General features: G+C 43.3%; 1 protein-coding gene across 1 annotated transcript; it reads right to left on the bottom strand.

Annotated features, from left to right (window-relative positions):
• Window positions 1-6,527: 6,527 nt before the first annotated feature.
• Window positions 6,528-8,105, bottom strand: LOC100276092 (uncharacterized). The gene has a single exon (NM_001149967.2). The coding sequence runs from the start codon at window positions 7,973-7,975 to the stop codon at window positions 6,713-6,715; it is 1,263 nt and encodes a 420-aa protein (NP_001143439.2). The 5' UTR covers window positions 7,976-8,105; the 3' UTR covers window positions 6,528-6,712.
• Window positions 8,106-23,686: the final 15,581 nt, after the last annotated feature.

The following is a 23,686-nucleotide window of genomic DNA, read 5'->3' as shown; positions in this document are numbered from 1 at the left end:
ACACCTCCTCCCCTCCTAGTATTAACCATCTGGGTTAGAGACACATGGTAAGATAGTTTTGCAAGGGGAATAATTTAGTAGGCAGAATAGATAGCCTAGTAGCTGGTCATAAACTGAAGGATCTTAGGCAGAGCTTTGATCTGTTGTTTTGTGTCTGTGTTGGGATAACTATGCTTATAAGATGAATCTCCAAGGATAAGATAGAATCTGCTAAGATAAGATAGATATGTGATACTAGCTATATTTTAATGGGGAATAACCTGGTTTGGCTAGTTATCTTATAAACACCCTTTTTATGCCTATATGTATATGCAGATGCAATTGTGGGCATTACTCCACAACTCATCTCACTCAATAAAAGAACCAAATCAAGCAGTTATCATAAGAACAAACATTCAAGCGTATAGATACTTACAAAAATAGTTTTGTTTTTGTTTCTAAGATTAGGTCTCCTATTCCTAAAGGTCACTTTAGGTGCTAGATTTCAAAGTGTGAAATCCACTTTTGTCTCCAGGAGTGAAAAGGTAAGAATAATCAGAGTAAAGCAGCAAAAGATGAGAAAAGATTAAGGTAAGTTTAGAAAGAATCATAGTAACAAGGGTAAGTAGGTAAGGGTTATCCAGTTCTATCTAGGTTTCGTCCTACAGTCAACATTCCTCTAATACCACTTCTGTCACACCCGGATTTAGGGGGCCAAACCCGGGCGCGACTCACATGTGTGCTAGGATCAAGTCTTACACATGTAATGACTCATGGTACATAAACAAATGTCACATCATTAATATATAATAGAGTTCTGTACAAAATAGATAAATAATTACATCATACGAAGACAATGATCCAGCAACCAAAGTTGACTGGGAGACGACGGCCTAAACCACTCATGAACTCATCACAACATCCTTCATGTGCCTCATATTGTGGTACCTATTCTTGACCTGGGGGATGTGAGTACAACACGGGTGAGCTCACATACGTTCATCGCTCAACAATTTGTGGGGAATAATGTGCATGAGTCACTTACAGTGGGGCTCATGTGAAGTGTAAGGCTTACCAAAGAGGATGGTTAAAGTTGAGCATTGCTTTTAAAGTTAGTCAAAATTTTATTAGCAGTTATTAAGTATAAGTAGATACCAACCCAATTAAATAAGATATCAAAATTAATAACAACACCCACAATGCAATTCAAATGGAAAATTAAGTTTAATTCCATAGATTAATCATGTGAGTGTCTGATCCGCTCATGACCGTGAGCACGGCTGATATACCAGTTTTACACTCTGGAGAGGTTGGGTATCTCTACCCACAAGTCATGTTACCCATTTGCCACGGGGTTGTACGGACCCCATACACCTATACCAAGGAAGCGAAGCAGGGTAGCACTATGAGGCTTCCAAAGTTCCACTAGTTCAAGAATACCCACTACGGTTTCAGGAAGAAGGAAGCATAGGAATCCCTCGTCCAACTGCCATCGCAGCAGTTCAACTCGAGAACCTCCCTATACTCTACAGCGACGCCTCCCCGCTTGCCCCTTTCAAGTAAGGTAATCTCTCACTAGCTTTTCTAATTACTTGGTCAAGGGCATCCCATTCCACCCTTGTGGTAGCACCGTTTTCCCGGGTGGTTCTCTATGTTCCAATTAACATGATGATCTTATCATGACAATAATTAAAACAACAATGTAATTAGAACATGATCATAATATAACATTAATTTCCCAAAACCAGGTAGAGCAATAGCAAATCTACCCAATAGTTCATCTGTTTGCAAGGTGGGGGATAAACAATGCTAGGGAAACCTATTAGGTCCCATCAAATTAACCTGAGCATGTCACAGTGATGGATAGGAACATTATTTGGTAGAGAAACGTGATCAATGGCACAACTTGCCTTAGACTCGAGATTCCCAAGTACTTTACCAACTTGGTCTTCAAGCGACTCGTAACGTCACTGCTACTCGTAGCAATACACACAAACATGGTATATAAGAAATTAACATCACACCAAATATAAAAACATACTGCATAATAATGTTCTACGCGTTGTAATGAGATCGTAGGTTCGAGAACCACTAAATTCGGAGTTACGGTTAAAGAGTTATGATTTTCTAAAGATATAAGGGTCAGATATAAAACAATTTGTGTGCATAATTTTAGCCATGTGTTTCATACTAAAATAAGGTTACTAGATGATAAACAATATTAACATGAATTTATTGCAACTGGAATGGATTAAAAAGGAGTTGAATTCATAGAGTTATGAATTTCCCAAGATTGGGGCTTTATTTTTGAACTAAAAATGATTTTTGTATTTATTTTAATCAATTTCTCAGCTATCTGGACTGGAGCCATGAATATAGAAGAACTCGGGGTCTAAACCATAAATTACAGGGACCTGTTTGTGTTTATTTTCCACTGCCAGGGGACAACGGGTTTATTCTTAATAACACCAGGGTCTCTTGTGTAAAAGCTTCGGCTAAAGGGGGTATCTGCCCATCTGAGCCATCCGATCACCAATGATCGCCCATATTAGAACCCAGATGATATGTAAACCTGTAATTCGCTCTGATCGTCAGATCTGATATCGACGGATGAGGGACAGCCACACCCTAACCTGACCTAAATTGTCCATCACCGAATCGACGACCTAGAGCAACTCTCGCGAAGAGGTACACACTGACCTAATCTCGATCGCCTGCGCTCGAATATACGGCCACGCTCAACCCTGCTTCTCACAGCGGAACCCGGCGGTGCCGCCCACCGCATACGGTGGACCATCGCCGGAGTAGGGTCCCCATTTCACCCTAATGCGCTAAATACATCAGGGAGTGGTGTTATACGTAGGTGGGGGAAATGCGAACAACATGAAGAATATCTCACCATTGATTATGGCGCAGAGGTCCTAGGCGACGGCGATGCACAGTTCCATGGCGGAGAGGACACGCCAGTGAGCAATTCCTCGGCTCCCCCCAGTCGGAGTTCTCACAGGGTGGCGCCAAAACCTCCACGAACAATCTGCAAGCCCTGGATGACGCTATGGTGGCCCGCAACGTGACGACGGCTCCTCTCACTCTCGTTCACGGCAAAACGACTGACTACGGTGGCAGGTGATGATTAGGGCACGACGATGCGGCAAGACCCAAGGGGGGATTATATCCACCGCGCAACTGATCCCGCTAGTGCGGAGGCTGTTATGCCAGCTGGGTCGCTCGGCCGCACCATGCTCGGTTAGGTAGTTGCGCCCGCCAGGGGGGAATATCTACAGGGTCCCCATGGGCCCATGAGTCAGCGGCAGCCCGACAAAGGAGCCTGACTAGCGGGGCCCGGTGTCAGCGTTCCCCTGCAGCGAGAGAGAGCAGAGCTCGCGCGTGTGAGCGCATCCAACCGAGTCTAGCTAACAACTGGGGCCCGCATGTCAGCGTGCTTTTGGTTGGTTGGGCCACCGGACTCAAAGGCTAACTGGGCCAAAAGATCCACTTTGGGCCCAGGACAAGTTCTGAGGTCTCATTTTCCTTTTATTATTTATATTTCTCTTCTTTCCTTATTTCCATTCCTTTCATGTTCCAAACTAAATTCAAATTCTAGTTTTGAATTTCAGTTTTGCAAATATACCATAAAATTCTAATATGAATAATACTCCCATTGTTTGAAATAATATTATTTATTCAATTATTATTATTACTTTTCCATTCTTCTAACTCTTTTGCCCCTATATTTTTCAGAGCTTGGATTTGAATTTGAAGCTAAATTTGTTTTAAACCTAAGTTTGAGTTTGGTGCACAAACAAAGGAGTTCTAGCATGATGCATAATTCCATGTGTTTATTTGGTATTTATTTAAAAGAAATATGCCTCTTTAATAGGACACATAATTAAAATGACTCACTTATTATTTCTCAAGTGCTTAGAGTTTTAGAGGCTAGATTTTAGGGTTTACAAAGAGGGTCGCACACGGTAGGCAGGCATAAAGGGACGCAACGGGTCCTATGACGACCTTGCCTCCTTCACCAATGGCAGAGAGGGTGCAGGCCGATAAGGGCGGCACAACAGAGAGGGCCGAGAATGGCACAAACGAGGTGCGCACAGAGCTGAGGAGGGGGAGGGGTCACGGCAGGGTGGGCGGCCACCCTGGGCCCTCGAAACTATGGGGCCCCTAAATATATATCGTCTATATAATGTATGCTATGTGTTTTTAATAATTGGTTTTAGTTTAGTCAACATTCGATAGTCTATTCGTTAGCTATTCGTTAACTGTAGTTTGTTGGAAATCTAAGAAACGGATCAATGAGTTTGTCGTTGTCTTATTGGAAATAAATCATCGCAAACTGCTAGTGCGACGCGACGACACATACTGAGTGCGTGTTCGTTAGATGCATGTAGGCATAGTGTACGGTGTACTAGTCCTTGTATTATATATGTGTGTATTTTTTCAATCTAACGGATTCTTGATTGATCGTTGATTATTCTATATAGGGTTCAAAAGTCAAAAAATTGTCCCAAACTCTTACCTTACCTTGTCACCAAGTGATTAAAAGACAATATAAAAGATTTTTTTTAAAGTATTATGTGCTATAGGAATTTTCGAGCATACCAAAGAGGTAGATTGTTATCCTAATGTCTATATTGCATATCAAGTATTATTTATTTTGTCCATGATTGTTGCATCCGCCAAAAAAATCTTTTTAAAAACTAAAATTAGTGATTAAGTTTCCATATATCAGTATATTTATATATATTATATATAGACATATATACACATATATTATATATATTATAGATAGAAAGAGGGCCTCCGATCCGTAAGGGTCCCGAAAATGTCAGGATCGGCCTCGCTCCCGGACAAAGGAGGAGGAGCGTGCTCTGAATTCTCGTGAGGAGCGGAGGAGAAGCGCTGCTACTAATACCCTTGTATCAGCTACGACTTAACCTTAGAAACAAACCAAATAATATGCAATGTAGGCTGTTGCAAACCCAAATGTCAAGGCTGCTAGAGTAACCCCACTGCATATTGCTGCAGATAGTGGAAACGCGATTCAGCTACAAGGCGGCTCCAGAGCTGCTAGGCTAGGCAAACAGCTAGCCTGTATCTGTATGTAAGGGGCAACAAAACACAAATGACTCTCCTTACCCGAGACCGAGAGCACTTAAGACATCCCATCTTGGATTCCTACGAAATACACACACACACACATGGTGCATGATTTCCATCAGTATGTGGTACCTATATATCCTGGTCTGCAGTGACAGTTGATTCCTACAAAATTTACCCATTCGAGAGAACTGTCCTAAGCAAGGTCCTGTTCTTTGAACATATATATTGTGCTGACCAATAAAATCCATCTGTACCTCATTACTTGTAGTTTTCATATTCGTCACAACTAAATTATCACATCCGCTAATTCGTTCTTGTCTTTTTTTTTTGGCAGGGCTTCCTCCACATCTCCGGTGGTTGGAATGCCAGCACTATCCCCTACTATGGTAAAGTCTTTAAACTTTTGTCTTAGTTACTCTCTCTGTTCCACAATAGTGTTCGTTTTGGCTACTTACTTTTGTATCCATATTCAAATGGATGACAATAAATCTAGACACATATAAAACGCATATATCAAATATTGTACTAATCCATTGACACCTTAAAACGAATACTGTTTTAATACATTTAATGTGTTTTAGTTCGGAGAACGGTATCATTAAACTTTATGTTATTTCATATATTGATTGGTGATGTGATATGCGAAATAGAAAATGATAAAGCCACTCTGGAGTTTGAAAGCCTTGAATAGGGGTAATGCCATTGACGAAGTTTACTAAGATGTTACTAGAAAATGATAAAGCCACTTTGGTTATTGTGATGTTACATTCCTAGGTTTAGATCTTCTATCAAGATGTTGTAATATCGCGTAGGTCGTACGTCTACTTCCTCACACCTCCCCCATGTAATGGGCTGGCACATCGTCCCGAGCATCCCACGCGCCGCACCTCCCTCCTCCCTCCCGGGCCACACAGTCGTGGTCCTCCCCTCCTCGCTACCTTATTTGATCTAAAGAAATCATATTAGATTAAATAGTGAGATAGAGTTTGAATAGCTGAGGCAAAATTAGACAATGTATTGATTGTTGACAAAGAAATCTTGCGATATTTATCCGTTTTCATGGAACAGTTGTGCATTAACATTTTATCGAATGATTTGTGCATCATCGTAACACACAGTCATTGTAGCCTCTACTTCTATTCACCTCTACCTGCTCCACTCTATTTATGTTCATCTTTAACTGCTCCGCTATATTTAAATGGTAAAAAAACTAAAATTATGCATATATGTGGATTCGAATCATGGTTGTTGCTTTCAAAATCCACATTAACATCCCACTTTAGCAACAAGATGTATATGTCTCTATATTCTATACTCGAGCCTCGCTATAGAAAACGTAGCAAGTATATTCATCGTTTACCGCCTCAAAGGATGGTCCATGTCTCACTGCCTACTCCATATTTCCTCTTGTCATTTAAGTAGGTTTATAACATTAAAATATTTAAACATAGACACAGTTTATTTCGCATTGCAACGTACATGTAGATTTATCAGTAGCTTTTAAAACTCAAAATATCTTATAGATCCGTAATATATTTCCCTAATGCCAAAAAAAACTTTACGTAGAAATAGTGCCTGACAGCCAGAGTATGTAAACTAATGTAACTACCTACAATAAACTGTACTAGTTGATATATCCTTGACGACGATCCGATCTATCCCTAGGCATGATCCAGTGCGGCTGGCCCCACATTGGCTCAACCTCGCCGGTGTTTAGCTTTAGCCGCCCCATGCGCTCTGGCCTCCTAAGGTCGGAGAAGCCGACGTCAAACACGACGGCCAGACGTCCACATGGGTGTGTTAGCCGATTGGCAAGAATCACGTACACGCGGTTCGCTTTCGCTCCCTCTGGGTCGGCGGTGACTGTGAACCCGTGCGCGCCGTCGATGAACACCGCGCGGTCGCCGATGTCGAGCACTGGCTTCCACCTCGGTGTCCTCCGGTTGCCCCTGAGCCGCGCGCGGTACGCATTGGTAAAGATCACGCCATTGCTGTCTCCAGCGTGGTGCACCAGGAGGATCGCGTCGTCTTGCGATGGCGCTAGGTAGGCGTCGTCGACGTCGCCCAAGACCGGCGGCGCCGGGATCTTCGCGCGGGCTTGCAGCGTGCCTGCGTCGATGACCGTTGTTTTCAGCGTGTGCAGCTCGAGGACGAAGAAGAGCCCGCCGCGGTAGTTGATGGTCATGGGCGAGCCGAGCTGCGACTGGTGCACCGGCGTCCACCGCTCGCCGCCGTGCTCACAGAAGAAGGCCGTGTCGCCACGGGCCACCAAGATGCCGCGCGGGGACCAGTCCCACGCGAGCCCATCGTCAGTGACGCGCGCGCAGCGCGGGCGTGGCTCGTCGCTGCGGCACTCGATCGGCTCCTTCTCCGAGAAGGGGATGGGCAGGTCCGGCAGCGACGCGCGCGAGCCGGTGAAGGGGTTGACGAGGTAGCACGGGTGCCTGTAGCACACGTCCGTGGCCAGCACCGTCCCGCCGTACGGAGATGTCATGAGACGGCGGCCGGGCACCGGAGGCATTGGCCGCACATCGGCGCCGTCGAGCATGCGCATGTAGGCTAGGGAGAAGATGCTGTACCCGTGCTCGGACGCGAACGCGAGGCACGGGACCGTCGGCGACTCCTCGTGGCCGCCATGGTCCATGCTCATCACCTCGGCTACGGGCGCCGCAGTGACGTCGTCGTCATCCACGGGCGCCTCCATGCGGACCGAGACGGACGACTGTCGAGGCTGTCTTTCTAGGGAAAGATCAGACATGTGGCTACGGCAGCCGTCATCGTGTGGCGTCTTCGGTGGAGACGACTCCTCGTGGCCGCCATGGTCCGTGCTCATCACCTCGGCTACGGGCGCCGCAGTGACGTCGTCATCATCCACGGGCGCCTCCATGCGGACGGAGACGGACGACCGTCGAGGCTGTCTTTCTAGGGAAAGATCAGACATGTGGCTACGGCGGCCGTCATCGTGTGGCGTCTTCGGTGGAGACGATCGTCCGTAGTCAAACTTGGCGAAGAGATTGGAGAACATGGCGGCGCACATTTGTGTAATAAAGATCTGACCAAAGACATGGGGATATATATACTTAACAAATACGTCGCACTTCCCATATAGGGTTTGATAAGACCCAACTTAACGTGAAAAAGCCTGTGTACTTGTTGTTGGATGTATAGGTACCCAAACGGGCGGCCCGACACGGCCCCGTTAGGCCCGACAGATAAATGGGCTGTGCCCGGTCGGCCCGTGTGCCGCAGACGCGGCCCAGGCACGGCACGCCGGCTTGGTAGCCGTGCTGGGTCGGCCCGTTTAATTTGTCCATGTTGTTCCATTAAATCAGAAAAACTAGCAAAAAAACTGTGCAAAATGAGGTTTTGAACCCACAACCTCCATCTACAAGGCTGAAAGCGCTATATGTAAAAGACTAACTAGTAGAACTCTAGTAAATTTGTTATAAATAGCAAATATAAAATCTTAATGTATATATACTATGTTTTATAAAATAAAAAATATATAATCGTGCCGGACCGGCACTGCGGGCCGAGGCTGCGGCCTAAGCACGGCACGGCTGTCGTGTCGGGCCCGGCCCGGCACTATTAAATGGGTCGTGCTTTGGGCCGGCCCGTCAAACACGTCTCATTTGGCCATCTATAGTTGGATGAATGTGGGCTTGGCCTAATTAATATTTAATAATAGCCAATGTTCATAGTTCATTTAATGTTATGGTATAATAATAATTTAGCACCATATTAGAAGTTCAAGTGACAAATCGATCAACTTAAATATGTTAGTCATTGGTGCATCTATTGAGAAGTTGAGAAAATGATAAAGAACTACCACGCGCGTGCATCGTCGTCGCCGGCCAGGTTGTGGCTCGTGGGACCTTTGTAATACCCAACTTTGGAATATAAGAAAGAGAAATAAAATTCACTTGTACTACCTCCTCCTTTATAAGAATTATTAGGAGATATGTTTAAAATAAAATGTGCATCTTGCCGAAGTTCTTGTAACGTTGCATTTGTACTGTAAATTATGAGACAAGTTAAATTTAAAACTAAGAATTTGAAAATGGAATTAGGAGAGGAAAGAAAGGAAAAAGGAATAAGGAAGTGCTAAGCAAAAATAAATAGAATATATATATATATATTTACTTAAATTAAAAATACTGATTCATACTGATAAAGTGTAAAATTTGTGCACTTAATTTTTGTGATGAAGCCACAACTCAAAATTGAAGTCCAAATATTGGAATTTGAATAAAAAGGAAGGGAATTTGAAATAGAATAAAAATAGGAAAGGAAACTGTGCAAACTGGGCCGACCATCACCGATTTTGTCCAGCTGTCCATTTCGGCTGTGTGCCGTCCGTAAGGGACCGACATGTGGGCCGCCGTGCCAGCCTCACTCCACGCTGAGCCACCACCATGTGGGGTGGACTGCAGCTGGCGCTTACCAGGTCGCCCACCATGGGCCGGCTGGTGAAGGCGCTGATGTTTGGGGCCCACCCGTCGGGGACAAGCGTGGCCACCATATTTCATCCTAAACAACTTACTAATCGTAGCGCGCAATTCGGACGTTGGCGGACTGCTTAACAACCTCCCCGCGATGCGGCCGCCATGGGGAGCTCGTATATAATCGGCGCGGATGCTCGTGTGCCCAATCCCGTCCCTAAAAACCTAGTGCCGCCACAGGTCGAGAGAGAGAAGTGGGGGGAAGAAGTGTGCACTACGGCCGGTCAGCGTACTGGGCGTAATATGGGGCTCAGGCGCAGTGCCGGGTGATCTCCGGTGGTTTGTCGCGGCGCCACGAAGCGGGTCAAGCCGGGTCGGCATCAACCTCGGTGGCGGACAACCCGTCTCGGCGTTGGTCTCTAGTGAGCCCTACTTTCTCCTCCATGGTATTCTAGTCACTGACGGGACGTTGTGGGCAATCCATGGAGGCAAGGTTGGGCGCGGACTCGGGACCTGGGTGCAACCAGTTAGTTTCGTAGGGAGCAGTGGCACGGCATGGCGTGTCCGCCGCTAGGAGCGCTGTCGGGCGTGCCCTAGTGTCGAGCTGGGGAAGATGACTAGTGAGCCATCGATTTAGAAGCCAGAGGCCAGGTTTGGATGTGTGTACTATTCGGGCGAGATGTAACTTGGGCGGTTGGATGGAGATCGTGTGGTCGAAGCTGCATACCGGTTCAGTGATTGATTTTGAGCCGTAGATCGTAGATCCTGTGGCTCGTGTGCCTACCGGGGCTCAGATCTAATCTGGGCCACAGAACCTTAATCGTGCGGCCGAGATCGTCGTGTACCGCTTTGTAGGTACATTTTGCTAAAGAGACCCTGCAGTTTACATGAATAAACCCGCAGTCCAACCACGGTGCAGTATGAGTCTAGGGTTTACTTGCGCCGAGCCCCCTGCACTTTTTGAAATTTGATGCCCAATCCAGAGAAGAATAAAAATAGAGAAATAAATATAGAATTGGTTTTTAATAAAAAAAATAATTGCTAGAACTTGTATGAATCATAGAAAATTCATATGAACTCCAAATTGACCCATTCCAATTTCTATAATTTTATAATATTATTGTTTATCCATTAGTGTCACTGTTTTGACATGAAATACACATTAAAATTTATCTTTTACTTAATCTTGTATTAAATACATAAAACCTTTGGAAATTCATAATTTAAGATCCATAACTCCAAAATTAATGGTTCATGTTCCTAGGATCTTATTTTAATGTGTAGATTATTATTATGTATTTTGTTTACATGTTTGGTGTGATGTTAATTTTCTCTATATACTATGTATGTTTGTATTATGGTGAGTAGAAGAGCCTGTGACTGAGGATCCTGGTGCCCAACAGATAGAAGTTGCTGAGCAGGAGCTCATTGAAGGCAAGTTGTGCCCTTGATCACTTCTTTTTATCCAGTCATGTTCTTATTAATCATAATAATTTGCATAGGTTAATTTTGATGAGACCCAATAGGTCACCCTAGTCTGTTTATCCTTTTTACCTTGTTTACCCCTGAATCACTTGGGTAGTTTGCGGTTTTGGGTTAATATTTCATTACATCCATGTTCCAGTTATTCTGTTATGTTATTTATGTTCATGATAAGATCATTATGTTAATGGGAACATAGAGAACCACCCAGGAAAACGTGTCACCACAAGGGAGGAATGGGACCCCTTGGCTAACTAATTAGGAATGCTAGTGGAAGACTACCTTACCCGAAAGGGCCAAGGGCAGTAGGGGAGTTGCATGCAGGAGGTTCTCGGGTTGATTTTGCTGCGACAGCGGTCAGACAGGGGATTCTTGCAAGTGCTCTTCCCATAAACTGTAGCGGGTTTTCTGAAGCTAGTGGAACTTTGTAAAGGCCTCGTAGTGTTACCCTGCCTCGCCTCCTCGGTAGAAGTGTATGGGTGGCCATCTCTTGGCAGATGGGTAACATGACTTGTGGGTACAAGGTACAACCTCTGCAGAGTGTAAAACTGGTATACTAGCCATGCTCACAGTCATGAGCGACTCGGACACTCACATGATTAATTTATGTAACTTAAATTCAATTTGTCATTCGCATTGCATGGGATTATTTATTAATTTTGTTCTATTATTTATTATGGTTTGGTATTTACTTACACTTAGTAACTGCTAATAAAATTTGACCAACTTATTAAAAGCAATGCTCAGCTTTAACCCCTATTGTTGATCAACCTTACACATCACATGAACTCCCACCTTTGGTGAGTTCATGCCCACGGGTTTCCACACAACTTTTTGAGCTATGATCATGTGTGGGTCACCCTTGCTGTCTCACACCCCCCCACAGGAGAAGGACAGGTGGTTCAAGAGGAGCCACACAGTGAGGAGTTCGATCTGATCTAGGTGGCGTCTCCCAATTGACTTTATAGCACCAAGGATGATCCTTAGTTCGTTTTATATTTATCTTTTATTTTATAAGACTTCCACAATGTAATAAGTACTCTGACGTTATTGTGACATTTATCTCTATACACTCTGTTATTATATATGTTGTCTTCTTTGGCGCATGTATGAGATGCATCTGGCTTTGTTCTTTAAATCCGGGTGTGACAGAAGTGGTATCATAGGAAATGTTGACTGTAGGACGAAACCTAGATAGAAATAGACAAAACCCTTACCTACTTACCTTACTCTGATTCTTCCTAAACTTATCTTGATCCTGTCTCACCTTCTACTGTTCTACTCTGATTGTTCTTACCTTTTCTACTCTAAGACAAGATGGGTTTCACACTTTGGAATCCTACATTTATGACCTTCTTAAGAGATAGGAGACCTAAGACAAAATTAAAACTATTTTCTCTATTTAAAAATGTTGGTTGATTGTTCTGATGATAAATGCCTGATTTGCTTCTTTGATTGATTGAGATATTATAAATGGACATCTTAGCATGTACCACCATAAGATAATGAATTAGTTTTAGTAGGTAAAACATTAATCTGCTTAGCTAATAAATCCCCCAAAGTAACATGCCTCGTAATTACCTGCCTTGTCTACAATCCTTTCTCTCTTACCATATGTTTCTAACTCAGATGGTCAATACTATGAAGGGAGGAGGAATTGATTTACCTGCCAACCCATTCAACCGGAGGGTATTTAGACAACAACAGCAGCAAGCCGAGATGAATCATCTGAATCCTCCACCAGCCGGAGTTGACCCAGCAGTTGTAGCTCAAATGAGGATAATGCAACAGATGGCAGACACCATGGCGGATATGCACGCGTAGATGCGGCAGGAACGCCAGGAGATGCGCCAAGTGTGAGATGATATACGCTAGGAGAAGCGCCAAGAGCGAGAGGAGATACGCCAGGAGATAAGGGCGCAACAGCAACAGCAACAGCAACAAGCACCACTGCCTCCACCACCACCAGTTCCACCCCGGGACAAGCACCGAGAGTTCATGAGCCATGAGCCATCGACATTTGCTAACTCTCCTGATCCACTGGACGCGGATGATTGGCTGAAGTCCATAGAGAAGATGCTGAATATTGCTCAGTGCTCTGACCGGGAGAAGGTTCTATATGCTTCTGGTCGTCTGACAGGTCCTGTTGGTGATTGGTGGGATTCATACACTGCTGCCCACGATGCTGCTGATACTATCACATGGGCAGAATTTTCTACTCAGTTCAGAAACTACCATATTCCCGCTGGACTGATGAAGATTAAGAAGAAGGAATTTCTGTCGCTGAAGCAGGGAAGCATGTCAGTAAGCGAGTACCGCGATAAGTTCATTCAGCTCTCCAGATATGCACCGGATGAAGTTGCTGAAGATGAGAGGAAGCAAGAGCACTTTATTGAAGGACTTAATGGACCTCTACAGTATACTTTAGTGGCACATACATTTCCATCATTCCAGAGGCTGCTCGATAAAGCCCTAGCTATTGAACACAAGTGTGTTCAGCTGGGAGATTTGAAGAGGAAGGCGATATCCCAGGGACAGGGAAGCAGCAGCGTTCGTCCTCGCTACAGTTTACCCCAGGGTACACCAGTTCGCACTGGAGGAGGCCAGCGCCCAGCCCAGCACTCACCTCAGGGGAATCCACCGACTCGTCGGCTACCCCCACTTGCACCCCGACGAAATTTTCAGGACAGAGTGCAGGCACTACTTGCTACAAGTGTGGGAAGACTGGGCATTATGCAAATGTTTGCCCACAGAGGATTGCTACTACCCTGATTCAGAACAAGCAACAGACTCCGGGATCTGGCAAGGGATTCTCTATTGCTAGGGTTAATCAAGTCAGCGCTGATGCTACTCCTGATGGGGATGACATCGCACTTGGTATGTTTTACATTAATGCAATTCCTGCAACAATACTATTTGATTCTGGTGCTACACATTCATTTATGTCTGCTCGATATGCCAACACAAATGAGTTACCACTGAAAATTATGAAAACACCAATGATAGTAATTACACCCAAAGGGCCTGTTGAGGCAAATCATATGACACATAAATTGACATTGACAATTATGGGAAGATAATTCGGAGCTACCGCTATAATATTAGAGGCAAGCAGCATAGATCTAATCCTTGGTATGTCATGGTTAAGAAAAGCAAAGGCCATCATACACTGTGGTAGGGGTACAGTAGAACTCACCAGCCCTAAAGGAGAAAGATTTAACGTTGAAATTACAGTAACTACCTCTACCAGACGTGTGGCATTCTTCATAGATGTGGAGTTTGTTGGAAACTACATTCGTGTGGTTAGGGATTTTCTGGATGTCTTTCGAGAGGAGTTACCAGGGATGCCACCAGATAGGGAAGTTGAGTTTGTCATTGATCTCTTACCTGGGACTGCTCCTACTTCTAAATGGCCATACAGGATGTCTGTAGAAGAGTTAAAAGAACTTAAGAAGCAGTTAACGGAGTTACAAGAGGATGGGTACATTCATTCGAGTTCCTCACCTTGGGGAGCGCCAGTTCTGTTTGTACAAAAGAAGGATGGATCACAAAGGATGTGTGTGGACTATAGATCCCTTAATGATGTTACTGTGAAGAACAAGTATCCATTACCCCGCATTGAGGATTTATTTGATCAGATGAGAGGTGCTAGGGTATTCTCGAAGATTGATCTCCGATCGGGTTACCATCAAATGAAGATTAGGCCTTCTAACATTCCTAAGACGGCTTTCTCAACCCGATATGGTTTATATGAGTTCACGGTTATGTCATTTGGACTAACTAATGCACCAGCTTATTTTATGAATATGATGAATAAGGTGTTCATGGAGTATCTGGACAGATTCGTCGTAGTATTCATCGACGATATTCTTATTTATTCCAAGAGTGATACTGATCTTGAGAAACATCTGAGATTGGTGCTACAGAAGCTACGAGATAATCAAATCTATGCCAAGTATAGCAAATGCGAGTTCTGGATTGACGAGGTGCCATTTCTTGGACATATTATTTCTAATGGAGGGATATCAGTGGATCCTGCTAAAGTCAAGGAGATAATGGCATGGAGCGTACCCACTACAGTTACTGAGATTCAGAGTTTCTTGGGACTTGCAGGATACTATCGGAGATTTATTGAAGGATTTTCTAAGATTGCTAAGCCTATGACCTCACTTCTGGAGAAGGGAGGAGAGTTTAAGTGGGACGAGAAGTGCCACGATAGCTTTGATCAATTAAAGATGAGGTTGATGTCGCCCCCAATGTTGGTTATGCCAGATCTACAGAAGGGATTTGACATTTATTTGGATGCATGTGGCCAAAGCTTGGGATGTGTGCTTATGCAAGAAGGACATGTAATTGCCTACGCGTCTCATCAGTTGCGAGAACATGAGTTGAACTATCCTACTCATGACTTAGAACTGGCAGCCGTAATGCACGCACTTAAGATATGGAGACATTACATTATGGGAACTAAGTGCCAAGTGTACACGGATCATAAGAGTTTGAAGTATATATTCACTCAGAAGGATCTCAACCTTAGGCAACGCTATTGGTTGGAGCTCATTAAGGACTATGATTTGGATATTCATTATAACCCGGGCAAGGCGAATCTGGTTGCAGATGCCTTGAGTCGAAAGGAACATGTTCATTCAGCTATTGTTGTCCAACTACCTGATGAGATTGTTGAGGATTTTAGGAGAATTAACCTGGGAATAGTTGCACACATTGAAGGAGTCACTATTGATGTGGAACCTACCTTGGAGCAAGAAATCCGTAAAGGTCAGGTTGGTGATGCTAAGATACAAGAGATCAAGGATCTTATTACTAAAGGTAGAGGTCAAGAATTCACGGAGGATGAGCAAGGCACAGTATGGTTTAAGGACCGGATATGTGTTCTAGATATTGATAGCCTTCGTGAGACTATACTGAAGGAAGGCCATGATTCTGATTACTCTATTCACCCTGGTAGCACTAAGATGTATCAGGATTTGAAGCAGAAGTATTGGTGGTATGGATTGAAGAGAGATGTGGCTGCACATGTGGCTAAGTGTGATGTGTGTCAAAGAGTCAAGGCCGAACATCAAAGACCAGCTGGACTACTGCATCCACTAAAGATACCCGAATGGAAGTGGGAAGAAATTGGCATGGATTTCATTACTGGATTGCCTTGCACTCCTGCAGGATATGACTCTATTTGGGTGATTGTGGACAGATTGACGAAAGTGGCTCATTTCATATTGTAAGGACTAATTACACGGGAGCCAAGCTAGAAGAATTGTATATGACTCGGATAGTTTGTCTACATGGGGTGCCTAAAAACATCGTGTCTGACCGAGGATCACAGTTTACTTCTCGGTTTTGGAAGAAGTTGCACGAGTGCTTGGACACACAGTTGAATTTCAGTTCAGCCTACCATCCTCAAACTGATGGGCAGACCGAGAGGGCTAACCAAGTGCTGGAGGATCTTAGTGTTCAAGATGATCTAACGTATACGGAATATCCTATCAAGATTCTTGACACTTTGACTCGAATTACAAGAAATAAAGTTATTAAAATGTGCAAAGTACAATGGAGTTACCATGGAGAAGATGAAGCTACTTGGAAAAGAGAAGAAGAGCTTCGTATAGATTTTCCCCATCTTTTCTCTAGTCCTTCCTAAATCTCGAGGATGAGATTCTTTTTAAGGGGGGTAGGATTTGTAATACCCAAATTTGGAATATAAGAAAGAGAAATAAAATTCACTTGTACTACCTCCTCCTTTATAAGAATTATTAGGAGATATGTTTAAAATAAAATGTGCATCATGCCGAAGTTCTTGTAATCTTGCATTTGTACTGTAAATTATGAGACAAGTTAAATTTTAAAATAAGAATTTGAAAATGGAATTAGGAGAGGAAAGCAAGGAAAATGAATAAGGAAGTGCTAAGAAAAAATAAATAGAATATATATATTTACATAAATTAAAAATACTGATTCATACCGATGAAGTGTATAATTTATGCACTTAATTTTTCTGATGAAGCCACAACTCAAAATTGAAGTCCAAATATTGGAATTTGAATAAAAAGGAAGGGAATTTGAAATAGAATAAAAATAGGAAATGAAACTGTGCAAACTGGGCCGACCATCTCTGATTTGGCCCAACTGTCCATTTCGGCTGCGTGCCCTCCGCAAGGGACCGACATGTGGGCCGCCGTGCCAGCCTCACTCCACGCTGAGCCACCACCAAGTGGGGGTAGACTGCAGCTGGCGCTTACTGGGTCGCGCACCATGGCCCGACTGGTGAAGGCACTGATGTTTGGGGGCCACCCGTCAGGGACTAGCGCGGCCACCATATTTCATCCTCCACGACTAACTAATCGCAACGCGTAATCCGGACGTCGGCGGACTGCTTAACAACCTCCCCGCGATGCGGCCGCCATGGGGAGCTCGTATATAATCGGCGCGGATGCTCGTGTGCCCAATCTCGTCCCTAAAAACCTAGTGCCGCCACAGGTCGAGAGAGAGAAGTGGGGGGAAGAAGTGTGCACTACGGCCGGTCGGCGTACTGGGTGTAATCTGGGGCTCGGGCGCAGGGCTGGGTGATCTTCGGTGGTTTTCCGCGGCGGCACGAAGCAGGTCAAGCCAGGTCGGCATCAACCTCGGTGGCGGGCAACCCGTCTCGGCGCTGGTCTCTGGTGAGCCCTACTTTCTCCTCCATGGTATTCTAGTAACTGCTGAGACGTTGTGGGCAATCCATTGAGGCAAGGTTGGGCGCGGACTCGGGACCTGGGTGCCACCAATTAGTTTCGCGGGGAGCAGTGGCACGGCATGGCGTGTCCGCCGCTAGGAGCACTGTCGGGCATGCCCTGGTGTCGAGATGGGGAAGATGACTAGTGAGCCATCGATTTAGAAACCAGAGGCTAGGATTGGATGTGTGTACTAATCGGGCGAGATGTAACCTAGGCGGTTGGATGGAGATCGTGTGGTCGGAGATGCATACCGGTTCGATGATCGATTTTGAGCCATAGATCATAGATCCTGTGGCTCGTGTGCCTACCGGGGCTCGGATCTAATCTGGGAAACAGAACCTTAATCGTGCGGCCGAGATCGGCGCGTACCACTTCGCGAGTACATTTTGCTAAAGAGACCCCGCAGTTTACATGAATAAACCCGCAGTCCAACCGCGATGCAGTATGTGTCTAGGGTTTACTTGCGCTGATCCCCCTGCACTTTTTGAAATTTGACGCCCAATCTAGAGAAGAATAAAAATAGAGAAATAAATATAGAATTGGTTTTTAATACAAAAAAATCGCTAGAACTTGTATGAATCATAGAAAATTCATATGAACTCCAAATTGACCCATTCCAATTTCTATAATTTTATAATATTATTGTTTATCCATTAGTGCCACTGTTTTGACATGAAAGACACATTAAAATTTATCTTTTACTTAATCTTGTATTAAATACATAAAACCTTTGGAAATTCATAATTTAAGATCCATAACTCCAAAATTAATGGTTCATGTTCCTAGGATCTTATTTTAATGTGTAGATTATTATTATGTATTTTGTTTACATGTTTGGTGTGATGTTAATTTTCTCTATATACTATGTATGTTTGTATTGTGGCGAGTATAAGAGCCTGTGACTGAGGATCCTGGTGCCCAGCAGATAGAAGTTGCTAAGCAGGAGCTCATTGAAGGCAAGTTGTGCCCTTGATCACTTATTTTATCCAGTCATGTTCTTATTAATCATAATGATCTGCATATGTTAATTTTGATGGGACCCAATAGGTCACCCTAGTCTGTTTATCCTTTTTACCTTGTTTACCCCTGAATCACTTGGGTAGTTTGCGGTTTTGGGTTAATATTTCATTACATCCATGTTCCAATTATCCTGTTATGTTATTTATGTTCATGGTAAGATCATTATGTTAATGGGAACATGGAGAACCACCCGGGAAAACGTGCCACCACAAGGGAGGAATGGGACCCCTTGGCTAACTAATTAGGAAAGCTAGTGGAAGACTACCTTACCCGAAAGGGGCAAGGGCAGTAGGGGAGTTGCATGCAGGGAGGTTCTCGGGTTGATTTTGCTGCGATGGCAGTCAGACGGGGGATTCTTGCAAGTGCTCTTCCCATAAACTGTAGCGGGTTTTCTGAAGCTAGTGGAACTTTGTAAAGGCCTCGTAGTGTTACCCTGCCTCGCCTCCTCGCTAGAGGTGTATGGGATTGGCCATCTCTTGGCAGATGGGTAACATGACTTATGGGTACATGGTACAACCTCTGTAGAGTGTAAAACTGGTATACTAGCCGTACTCACATGATTAATTTTTGTAACTTAAATTCAATTTGTCATTCGCATTGCATGGGATTATTTATTAATTTTGTTCTATTATTTATTATGGTTTGGCATTTACTTACACTTAGTAACTACTAATAAAATTTGACCAACTTATTAAAAGCAATGCTCAGCTTTAACCCCTATTGTTGATCAACCTTACACATCACATGAACTCCCACCTTTGGTGAGTTCATGCTCACTGGTTTCCCCACAACTTGTTGAGCTATGATCATGTGTGAGCTCACCCTTGTTGTCTCACACCCTGCACAGGAGAAAACATGTGGTTCAAGAGGAGCCACACAGCGAGGAGTTCGATCTGATCTAGGTGGCGTCTCCCAGTTGACTTTATGGCGCCAAGGATGATCCTTAGTTCGTTTTATATTTATCTTTTATTTTGTAAGACTTCCGCAATGTAATAAGTACTATGATGTTATTGTGAAATTTATCTCTATACACTCTGTTATTATATATGTTGTCTTCTTTGGCGCATGTATGAGATGCACCCGACTTTGTTCTTTAAATCCGGGTGTGACAACCTTGGTCAGAATATTCCTTTCAAACGGTTGTGTATCTTGCCTACTTCTAACTGCGTATAAGAATGGAGGAGAAGGACGCTCTTCCGGTTACACACGTTGCAAACAAACATCCCGTCCCACCTTCTGCGAGCACGGAGAGAGTGGGAGAGTAGGCCTCCGAAATCGTCGTCCGTAGAATTACACTTGCACGGGTGTGTGGGTGATCAGGTTTTTGGAGAGCGTACTCGTGACTGCTCGCTTCATCCACTCGATCAATGCTGCTTCGTCTATATCCGGCTATTCATCGTCGGTGACGTTCTAGAGACTGCACTGTGTACACATTCCTACATCGAATTTGTACGGCTACATCGAACAAACACACGAGATGTCTCGTGTAAATGGAGCCACTGATGCCTTGAGCATCGATCCCTTCACAGGGTACTTTCTGTTTTCCATACTTGTGCATGTTTCATTTCTGTTTACTGCTTATGCGAGTAGTGATACACATATGCACATACATGTCATCACATATATCACACAGTTCTTCTCGATTAAATTAAAACTGATAATGTCTAATTTTCTAACAATCCAAAAACTTGATATTATGCATTTTCTGTTAGTGGTTTTGTTGCTGCGTTAAAACCAAGTGAACCATTTGATGGGATGTTTTAAAAGAGATGGTGTAGTAAGATGACACTATGGTTGATAGCAATGAACTGCTATCACACCGCATAGGGGAAACCCAAACAGTTCACTCCTGAAGAGGAGAGAATGTTCGACGTTGCCGATAACCTGTTTCGAGGCGCCGTGACAAGTTCGTGGCGGCGGTATTATCGCTAAGTTGCCATCTTCTTGGACGGACTTTGCTACCACTCTAAAACATAAAAGACAAGAGTTTTGCGTGGCTGAGCTTATTGGTTCTCTTGATGTTGAGGAGAGGGTGAGGGCAAAAGACAATCGGGGAAAAGGAATTGAGACTTCTAGTGCCAATATGGTATAAAAGAAGAATTCCAATGCATCACATAATATTAAAAAAAGAACAAGCAACAGAATGCCACGAAGCTCAAGCAGGCAACCACGTTCAAAAAGAAGAATAAAGGAGTTGATTGCTTTGTTTGCGAGAGTACTGATCATTGGGCAAGCCCCTGAGTGGTGAGTTGATACTAATATTTTATCTACTGTTCTTTCAGTGTGCCAATCCCCTGAGTGGTGGGCTGATACTGGTGCTAATATTCATGTGTGTGTTGATATTCCTTTGTTTTCTTCTTATTAGTGCAAAGGGTCTGGAGCCTTGCTGATGGGAACAGATCACATGCGCGTGGTCATGGTGTTGGTACAGTCATTCTGAAGTTTACTTCAGGAAAGAAGGTGCTATTGAAAAATGTGCAACATGTCCCCTCTATAAAAAAGAATCTTGTTAGTGGCTCACAATTATGTCGAGATGGCTATAAACTTGTTTTGAGTCTAATAAATGTATATTGTCAAAGTATGGAACATTTGTTGGAAAATGTTATGACAGTGGAGGCTTGTCCCGCTTATCTTTGCATGATACATGTAATAAGTCTGGGGACAATGTTTTTTCAAATAAGTTGAATTTGGCATTCGCGACTTTGTATTATCAATTTTTTGTGTCTCGCAGTTAGCAAATTCAAATTTAATTCTGAAATTTGATTTAGTCAAAAGTTCTAAGTACTAGGTGTGCGTGCAATCTATGAAACCTCGCAAGCCTCGTAATGCTGCGGAGGTGAGGAATTTGGCACCATTAGACTTAATACATTCCGATTTATGTGAGATGAATGAAATATTAACTAAAGGAGGCAAGCGATATTTTATTACTTTTATGATGATTCTACTAGATTATGTTATCTGTATTTACGTTAAAATCAAAAGATGAAGTTTTGCATTATTTTAAAATCTACAAAGTTGAAGCTGAAAATCAACTCGAGAGGAAAATTAAACGGTTAAGGTCTGATCGTAGTGGAGAATATTTTCCGAGTGATTTTTATGATTTTTTGTGTGGAACATGGTATTATTCATGAGAGGACACCGCCATACTCACCACAATCCAATGGGGTTGCTGAAAGAAAGAACCGTACTCTAACTGATTTGGTTAACACCATGTTAGAGACTTCGAGACTATCTAAGGAATGGTGGGGTGAGGCAATCTTGATTGCATGTCATGTCCTGAATAAAGTTCCCACAAGGAACAAAGAAATCACTCCATTCGAGGAATGGGAAAAGAAGAAATTAAATGTCTCCTATTTGCGCACCTAGGGTTGTTCGACTAAAGTGAATGTGCCAATTAACAAGAAGCGCAAATTAGGACTGAAAACTGTTGATTGTGTTTTCCTTGGGTATGCTTTCCACAACATTGGATATAGGTTTTTAATTATAAACTCTGGAGTACCAAACATGTTGGTTGGTACAATTATGGAGTCCAAAGAAGCTACGTTTTTAGGACAAATTTCCTATGAAAATTACACATCATGCGTCTATTAATAAACCAATGATACTTTCACACCCGGTTTTGGAAGGTAAACCAAATGTGAACCATGTATATGCTAGGATCATGAATTCACGTACACAACGATTACATAATTGGACATCATCATATAATGCTCAAATAATAGCGGAAATAAGTATTGCTTTATTACATAATGATGTCCAAAGCATCCACATAGTAATTAACTTAAACATAAATCGAAGTGATGAACGGAATGTAGTAAGATAAGGCCTTCATAGGTAGCCGACCGGGGGTTTGTTGCTAGTCTAGTTTAGAATTCTTCAGTCTTAAAACTCCTGAAAATCCTCCACATTTCCTTCATCTTCTCCTGAGCAATAGTTGCAATAGGGACAACCTGGTGTTTGGTGTTTAAGCAAGGGTGAGTACACATCAACGTACTCAGCAAATGTCCCATTTGGCTGAAGTGGACTAGTTGTATGTGGGGTTAAGCTCAAAGCAGTTGTTTTTAGTTGGTCAGGTATTTATCATTAATAGAAGCTAAGTTTTATCATAAAACCCAATTTGATATTCCTAAAAGAAAGCACTTCCTCCAAGATAAAAGTATCAAATATCATAAGTATAACCATCATCATTAAACCATCAACATAAATGAATCCAGAGTATCTCTAATCAAAGAGGATCCCATGGCTGCTCTTAACCGTGAGCACGACTGATATACCAGTTTTAACCCTCTGCAGAGATCACACACTTTACCCACGAGTCATGATTCCTTCCAGCCTTGGTTTGCAAGACCCGATCTTCACTACCGAGGTGAATGGCTAGGGCTTCACCATGTAGCCTTTACAAAGATTCTCCTGGTGTGCAGTCATCCGTTAGGTTTCGCCAATCGTACAAATACAATACTCCTCCCTAAGGTTGGTGACTAACAAAACCAAATCGAATGAATCTCGGCACCCACCCTTAGCAGAGCAAGCACTATGCCCCAACCCCCATTGACGACACAACGATGAAGCAAACTACACCCCCAGGTTCCTCCAATTAATCAGCTAAGTGTGTCTCATTCCACACTCATGGTTGTACTGTTGTCCCGGGTGGTCTCTCAACGAACTAATCCTTACGAAGAGGTACTCGGAAAATAGCCCGAGCCCCCTAAAATGCCACAAGTTCATAATCATAATCTTTGTATCATAAAATAATTCACTTTATGTTCGTTGATTAGGTAAAGCACTAGCATGTAGCTGATTATAATAACTCAACCCAAAAAGGTAATCAAGGACGGGATAAATAGAAAACTAGTCAATCCTTAGGTTAATCATAGTATGCGGGATAGTAAACTATAAAGTAAATATGACATAATATGTAACACCCCT

The sequence above is a fragment of the Zea mays genome, chromosome 4 (genome assembly GCF_902167145.1).
Source record: "Zea mays cultivar B73 chromosome 4, Zm-B73-REFERENCE-NAM-5.0, whole genome shotgun sequence".
NCBI lineage: Eukaryota > Viridiplantae > Streptophyta > Magnoliopsida > Poales > Poaceae > Zea > Zea mays.
Note: the sequence above shows the minus strand (reverse complement) of the source record. Positions and strands in the feature narration are given on the sequence as shown.